Genomic DNA, 8,290 nt, shown 5'->3' on the forward strand with positions numbered 1-8,290 from the left:
AACACGCCGGTTCGAAGTGAGCAGCACAGAGTTTGGAATGCTTGCTAGGCACCCATAGCTGACCATGTTTCGTCCCCTGTCGATTGACTTTCCCTATCCACTGCTCACGTATTCCTTTTTCACTTGGAATAAACCATCGTGACATCGCTAAATCATACGACAACAAATATACAAGGACGGGAACAACAGCATGGAATAGCAGCACACAATGCCGACTGAACAGGCTGTTTGCCTCATGTGACGTCACAGAGCCGAAGACCGGAAGGAACTGGATGCAAAAAGCAGACGGCGCATTCTGCATCATATTTATCGATTTAACGTCTGTATATCTGATATATAATCACTTTGAAATGGCAGATGTAGTTTGTACAGACGTTCTAGAGTTATCAAGAAAACATTTAACATCTTTGTCCTCTGACCTATAAAGTCCTCATTCGCCGAATCATGATTCAGTCACATGACTCAGTGGCAAGCAAAATAAACTCTCGCTCTCAAACTGGTGGGCCGACTCCGCCAACCTTCTCAGTAGTTTAGCAGCTTACAAGTGGGTGAATTGAAACGATGGACCTCAAAGTATGGCTAGTTTTTTTTGTTGGCCAACAGGAAAATGAAACAGGCCACTCGATGTCCATGCTGCCTTCCCAAACGTGGCCAGTTTAAAAGTGAAACGAAGAGAATGGGCACAGGACGGCGCTGTTTCGATCTTATATTCTCTGAGGATTTATTCATTTTGAATAACATTAACAAAGACAACTGCGCTGTCAAAGTCATCCCGACTGCTGGTGAGCCTAATGGAGGCGCTAGCTAGCATAGCATTATGGCCGCATCGGAAGTCAATATCTCACTATCCCATCACCGATTACCCACTGCTTTACTTATTTAAAAACTATTACCAATACCAGCTGCAAAACGTACTCACCGGGAATAAGAAAAAAAAGATTTCATGACGGTCTGCCTGTGGGGAGTCCCCCCCGGTCTATCCTGGTAGCGGTGGTCTCTGGCGGGATCCTCTGTGGCTGCGGCACCTCTTGGTGTGGATGGCTTCCTCAGGTTGTCGTTCTTCACCCAGAATCCCCAGTGCCTTGCCATGTCTCTATACTATTAGTCAACAGGTGTTCTGTTTCTGTGCGTGTGTTCGTATGGGTGTGTCTGCTTTTATCTCTGTGAAGAACTTTGGGTTGCAGTTTTCATGTATGAAAAGTGCAATATAAATAAAATGTGATTATTAGTCTGACCACCACTACCAGGATAGACCGGGGGGGACTCCCCACAGGCAGACGGAACACACCTCCCTTACTTAAAAAACTTAAAAAAGACTGAGACAATAGCACAGGAAAAAAACAGCAGGACAATGAGATACAATAAAACAGATACACGGTTAGAATAAAAAAGAAATAATTGAATAAATGAGTAGATAAATAATTGTATAAATTAATAAAGATTGAACCGGGTCCTCAGAACTGTGAGGCTGACGCTCTAACCAGTCGGCCACCGTGCCGCCTATATTTCAAAGCCTGCACGTACACTTCTCGATGTCCACTCCCGCCTTGTTCTTCGATGGTGGTTTTACGACGGCAGCAGCCTTGACGGCAATTTTCAGCCCATGCGTCGACGCCGCCGCCATATTGGATGTGGAAAAGTGGACGCTAAGTGAAGACGCCTCATCGAATTGCTGCTTGGAACTATCGAAAGTGTTTTACACTCAAAGCCAGAGCTTCCGGGTCTAAGAGTAATCAATGTCTTTTGATTGTATTTTGAATTGTAACATCATTTTCAAATAGAATTTGAGTACTTTGTGGCTGAAACTACAAAATCTTGCACATTGTGATGTTAATTGCTGTGGTGAAACCAGCCTCCAAACAAAACATCCATTCATTTGCCGTACCATTTATCCTCACTCGCGTCGCAGGCCTGCTGGAGCCTATCCCGGCTGCCACTGGGCAAGAGGTGGGCTACACCCGGAACTGGTCGCCAGCCGATTGCAGGGTACATACAGACAAACAATCATTCGCACTCATGTTCACACCGACAGGCAATTTCGAGTCTTCAATGAACCTAACAAGCATGTTTTTGTGATATGGGAGGAGAAAACCCACACAAGGACAGGGAGAACATGCAAACTCCACACAGGGGAGGCCAGATTTGAATCAGGGTCCTCAGAAGTGTGAGGCAGATGTGCTAACCAGTCGACCAATGTGCCGCCGACCAATTAATCGATTATTAAAATAATCATTAGTTGCAGTCTTAATGAGTACGCTTGTTGACAACATTGTCGTATCTTCCTTAGTGTAAAATGACCTCAAGTACATCTGACCACGGAGCAGGAGCTGCCGAGCAATGTTTGATTTAACCAGCTCCGAACATGTTTAAAAAAAGTGTGTCCAAGTCGAACAGCAATCAACCCTCCTTCCCTTCTCCGCTGCTCAGGGATGACCGTGGGAATGTTCGGCGCTATCTTGTCCCACACCAGCTACCAACAAGCTGCAGCTGCATAGCTAGTGCAGCTAAACGCCGTCATTGCACAGTGCAGTTAGTCATCCTCACCTCCATGGCCACAAATAAGCAGCAATCCTGGCAAGTATTGTTATCACTAAATGAGGACCGGAAGCCAAGCTAATGTAATGACATGTAGTCAAGAAACACCAGAATAAGTGCTTGGTGAGCAACAAAAGGGCCGAACGTGGTCAAAGACATAAGGCCCGTTTATACGTTGCAAAAGCAATCATTTATCCACACAATGGTCCACGTCAATGGCGGATATGGCTATTGTGATCAACGACTACATACAATCTGTACTACAGCTTATCCGAATGTATTACCCACGTCACCAGAGTGTATTCTCGTAAAGTCACACAGTCTTATTGCTTTTTATCTAACCACTTCCAGTAGTGTGGTATGCATGTATCTTGTAGTGCAGCGGCATTGCTAGGCCTATTTTATGGGGGCCGAAGCCCCCCTAAAAACTTGTCAAGCCTCAAATATCTGTCAGTATGTGTTCATGGCCAAGGTTTATATTCCTAGCCCCCCTAAAACCAAAACAAAATGCCCCGCGAATCTATGGGAGGGGCTGGGCCACCCCAAACATCAAAACCTAGCGACGCCCCTGCTGTAGTGACTCCCATAGTATGTAAAACTACATTCAATCACAAAGGAATGTCTCTGTGAGTTTGTGTCGCACAAAATACCAATTGCGTGTTCGCCTGAAAGTTGGCTGGCAACATCCAGGTCTCGACCGAACAATTCACAAATTTTACCTTACAAAAACGAGTCAATTTATGCCACAAGTGGAAACAATTAAACATTGAGGTATATGACCAGGTGGCATATGCATCGTTGCTGTCAGGTGGAAACCTCGTATATACAAAAATGTTCAATTTCACATCTTTTCACAAATCGTTACTATTAGTCTTTCCCTCCGTCGTCTGATATATTATATATTATATCTACTCATTACCTGGCAGTTTAAAGTGTTGAAAATAGAGTGAGAACAAATCGAATAATTCTCTTGAATACTCAGCTGTCTGAAAAGTCGTAACACATCTCCTCTCACTCTGCAGGAGCAGTGTAGCATCATCTTCATCATCATGATGAGCTGACAAAATCCATTTATATAGGTGGAAATTAATATGCACGCACTTAACTCGTGGGTGCCTTCCATCTGAAACGAAGCATTCAGCGATCGATTTTAACAGAACCAGCCTACCTAATGTATACAACCTCAATATTCTGAGTCGTAATTGTCTAAAACAACATGCAGACTTTCAAGATAGGCAGCAATTACGCCCCAGAACACGTACTACTTCTATAAGGAAATGTGCTCGCCTTCCGCCCCGACGTCAAATGTGGGCTTGCCTAAAGTCAACTGAAAATTGAATTTGTCTTCAGAACACAAGCCTAAAATTACTACTCAGTCTCTTTGCAGGGGATTTTTTTTTTTAAGTCCAGAACTATGGATTACAGTTAGTTAGGTGCCAATGTTCACAGCGTTAGAGAGGTCCTTTAACTGTGCAGTATGATGACTATGACAACAATGACTTGTGGTGTATTACACAGCCACGCAGAATATTTATAGCTCTTTCGTAGGATAAAATTCTATAAAAACAATATGTGGTCTGATTCGGATGCCGCGGTATTGCGGGGGAATACTGTAGATCATTTATTCTCAGTTTTGATGTGTCCGAAAGTGTGCAGTCAAACTGGCTCTTTGAGCATAGCTTTTACCACAAATTGAGCAACAAAACGGTTTTTTTCCTGTGTGTGTTCGCATGTGTGTTTCCAAATAGTCTTTTCTGGAGTAAGTCTTACCACAAGTTGAGCAACTAAAGGGTTTTTCTCCTGTGTGCGTTTTCAAGTGAGTTTCCATTTTGTCCTTTCTGGAGAAGGTTCTACCACACGTCGAGCAACTGAAGCGTTTTTCTCCTGTGTGTGTTATCATGTGTTTTACCAGATGTCTTTTTTGAGAGAATGTTTTACCACAAATTGAACAACAAAAGGGTTTTTCCCCTGTGTGTGTTTTCATGTGTTCTGCCATGGTTTTCTTTACAGTGAATCTTACACCACAGATGGAGCAACTAAAGGGTTTTTCTCCTGTGTGTGTCCTCATGTGTTTCACCATGTTTGACTTTCGAGAGAATGTTTTACCACAAGTTGAGCAACTAAAGGGTTTTTCTCCTGTGTGCGTTCGCATGTGTTTTACCATGTTTGACTTTAGAGTAAATCTTTTCCCACAACTTGGGCAACAGAAGGGTTTTTCTCCTGTGTGTGTTCTCATGTGTGGTACCACGGATGACTTGTGACAGAATATTTTAGCACACCATGAGCAACGAAAGCAATTTTCATCCCTATGGGTTCTCATGTGTCTAATATATGCTTTCTCAGTAAAATGCTTACCACAAACTGAGCAGGTAAAAAAACTTTTTCGTGTTGCCGACGTTTCATTATTGCAAAGATTTTTGTCCTTTTCTGAGCTTTTGAGCGGTTCGTTGTCACCTTTAGAGTCTTTGTTCCTCATTAAAGGTTCTTCCTTGTCGTCGCTGTGTGACAGTGGACCCAAGCGGTTGTCTGGTAGCGGTCCTCTACAGCGGTCTCTGCTCGGACCTTGCTGATTAAACTGTGACCGCTTGGGTGGTTCGTCTTCATTGTCTTCACTCTTCATGGAGACACCAGTCGGTGGCAACTTGCTGACATCAAAAACCTCCTCTTCCTCTTTCAACGGGGAGAGCTGAGGATCCTCCTCTTCCTCTGTTACGTGGGGAGGCTGTGGCTGCTTCTGTTCCTCTCTATGTGAGGGGGCAGTGGATCGTCGTGTTCCAAGATGGAGCTCCCCTCATGCGATTGAGGGGCAAGTTTTCTGATGACTAATCAGCTGCTGAATGTCTGCAGGACACAAGCAAGTCAATGATGTTACAATAACTACCGCCAAATAGTAGACAATTTTTCTACCAAAAACAACATCAATCATCCTGGGGTGTAGTGGGGGAAAAATATATATCAGACATATTGGTAGAAAGCCCAAGCACAGTCATAAACTGTTTGTTTGTTAGCTCGGGCTGCAGTTCAGGGCACACGGTACATGTGGTATACCAGTGCCTTTCAAACTTTTTGGAGGCCTGGCACACCTTTGACAGACAAAAACTTGCACGACACACCATCCAATGAAAATGGGGGATAAGCGGCTCAGAAAATGGATGGATGGAAAACACCGAGGCTTAAAACCATTTATATCGTGACAAGTTTGTCTCTCACTTTATATATACTCACTCAATGTGAAACCTGGGCCAGTTTAGTGGAACACAAAGCTGATATCCTTGTTCAGCACTGGAGCGAGGTCTGCCGGTGCAAAAGCAAAAAAAACAGTGCATAATTAATAGGGATGGGACTTAAATGCATTAATCACAATTAATTAATTAGTATCTTTAAATGAATACATTTGAATCACATTTTGTGTTCCACACAATGCGGAACCTTTGTCAGAACACGATTTTCTGGTACACTGATTACACAGATGCACACCTCGGAGCTCGGCTACCAAAATGGAGGAATTGGATGAAACAGGCGGCACGGTGGGCGACTGGTTAGAGCGTTAGCCTCACAGTTCTGAAGACGCGGGTTCAATTCCCGCCCCCGCCTGTGTGGAGTTTGCATGTTCTCCCCGTGCCTGCGTGGGTTTTCTCCGGGCACTCCGGTTTCCTCCCACATCCCAAAAACATGCATGAATTGGAGACTCTAGATTGCCCGTAGGTGTGAATGTGAGTGCGAATGGTTGTTTGTTTGTATGTGCCCTGCGATTGGCTGGCAACCAGTTCAGGGTGTACCCCGCCTCCTGCCCGATGACAGCTGGGATAGGCTCCAGCACGCCCGCGACCCTAGTGAGGAGAAGCGGCTCAGAAAATGGATGGATGGATGGATATTCTACTGCTTTGTATTAAAATGCAATTAAATTTTTCTATCCAGAGTTAACAATATACCCTTCTGTGTCAATAATCTGATTTGGTCGTCCAATAAAATCCATTAAATGAAACCATGTTGCTTTTTAGGACAAATATTGTCATACGATTAAAATGCGATTCTTCTCGTCCTTTCGGACAAGATTTCCTCAAAGGTTTGCCTCCTCCTTGACCCAAGTATTTAAAGTACTCCACCCTCGCTATCTCTTCTTCCTGTAGCCTCAATTTTCCTTCTCCACCGCTCTCATTCATGCACATACAGCATCTGAAATAAGTATTTAACATGTCAACATTTTTCTCAGGTATTAAGACAGGTCCTTAAAGCAATCCATTAATCAATTGTTAACCGCCAGTCCCTTTAGCCACACAAAAAAAGGAAAGTGAACAGGAAGACAGAAAGGTGAACATGCTTTACATAGGTATGTTACTACGTCCAGAAATGCGGCTGCCATGTTCTTCCTATTTCCCTGTGCCACATTTCAGGCACGTGAATTTAGCGATGGTCCACCCAAAATTGCGTTTTCTCACTGTTTCATGCAATGTAAGGTACTTGTTCCTTTCAGATTATGCTGTTGGGAAAACCCTTTACCGCCTCGTTATTGAATATTCCAAATAGATTGAGATTTTCTGTGGTTCTGGTAAAAATAAGTGTTCCTCGATTTCGGCGTAAAAAAAAAAAAACGCACGCTCGTAAGATTCCTCCTCGAGAGAACGCTACATCCTTGATTCACTATTTTTATTATTTTTGTTTCCTGTGAGGTTTGAAGCAATTATGGTGAAGCAAATGCTCTCAGTTTGACCCTAAAAACGAGAAGGCTCGAGCGGATGCCATTGAAAAATCTGAAAATAGTGTGTTTAAACATCACATTTCCATGTCAACTCTTAGAAACATCCGGGCATTTATCTATATTTGCGGGCACACATTTGTTAATGATTTATATTGATTTCTGGGCAGAACATCTTGGCAAATTTTCGACATATGATGTGGCAAAAAAAAAAAAAACCTTAATCCTTATCCGATTCTTCCAAACCAGGGCTTATTTCATTTGTGCAACACTCCTCTATCTAATGATATCGACATAATAGTATTTTGGAAATTTCAGTAACATGTCTACTTTAGCCAGTCTTTGAAACGTTTTACTTACATAACGCCAGAGCAAGCCGCTTATCATCTTTTAGTCCTACTTGCATTGCTGTTATTTCACCATCAATATGAATCTAATTACTCTGTTCATTAATGTTTAAACTTTTTTTTTTTTTAAAGTAGAAGATTGGTGGACGTGGCCAGACCTTGGATGTAGAAGATGTGATTCTTGCCTTCTGCTTCCACTTGTTTTCGTTCTCCTCGTACGACGCCATTGTCCTGTTAAACATTCAGAATACGTTATTAGTCGCTCCCGTTACCATTTTTCCGCTCGACTTCACCTTGTGGCTTTCGCGGCGCGACGTCTTTGCGGCGTCTCGGAGTCGAGGCCACGCCAACTTCCGGCTTTTTCTTCTTCGATGGTGGTTTTACGGCGGAAGTGTCCATGGCAACGCACTGCTTCTATCTTGCGGCGGCATTAAAGACAATTGGATGGGAGCCGAAAGCGACAAGTCGTGTTTGAAAAGTTGCCAGTTTAAAAAATAATTTTCTCTGACTATCCGTATTGGATTTGAAGTAAAACAAACAGGATTCAATTGAAGTGTCGATGTTGACCTTTATTCTGATGATTTTAAAGGTTTTCGAACTAATGTCAGAGCTTGGGCCTCATCAGAGGGTAGCTCGAGAAATGAATATATTTCACATGCCATTTGGTTTCATTAGTCACTCTTCTCTTCTCCTCGCCGTTTCGTTACCTTTG

General features: G+C 43.2%; 1 protein-coding gene across 3 annotated transcripts; it reads right to left on the minus strand.

The window, feature by feature from the left end:
- Window positions 1–989: 989 nt before the first annotated feature.
- LOC133400211 (gastrula zinc finger protein XlCGF8.2DB-like) lies at window positions 990–8,290 on the minus strand. 3 transcript variants are annotated; one of them, XM_061672638.1, is made up of 4 exons: window positions 7,872–8,290; window positions 7,737–7,809; window positions 5,761–5,829; window positions 990–5,376 (listed from the first exon to the last, which is right to left on the minus strand). In XM_061672638.1, the coding sequence occupies exon 4, from the start codon at window positions 5,153–5,155 to the stop codon at window positions 4,163–4,165; it is 993 nt and encodes a 330-aa protein (XP_061528622.1). In that variant the 5' UTR covers window positions 5,156–5,376; window positions 5,761–5,829; window positions 7,737–7,809; window positions 7,872–8,290; the 3' UTR covers window positions 990–4,162. The 3 variants fall into 3 exon arrangements, with proteins under 3 accessions (XP_061528622.1, XP_061528623.1, XP_061528624.1); XM_061672639.1 differs by having other exon boundaries at window positions 5,746–5,829; XM_061672640.1 differs by having other exon boundaries at window positions 5,163–5,376.

Source organism: Phycodurus eques, chromosome 3 (genome assembly GCF_024500275.1).
Source record: "Phycodurus eques isolate BA_2022a chromosome 3, UOR_Pequ_1.1, whole genome shotgun sequence".
NCBI lineage: Eukaryota > Metazoa > Chordata > Actinopteri > Syngnathiformes > Syngnathidae > Phycodurus > Phycodurus eques.

Coding starts and splice junctions, on each gene's coding strand:
- LOC133400211 (XM_061672638.1), bottom strand. CDS start 5,155: ATGAAGAGTGAAGACAATGAAGACGAACCACCCAAGCGGTCACAGTTT.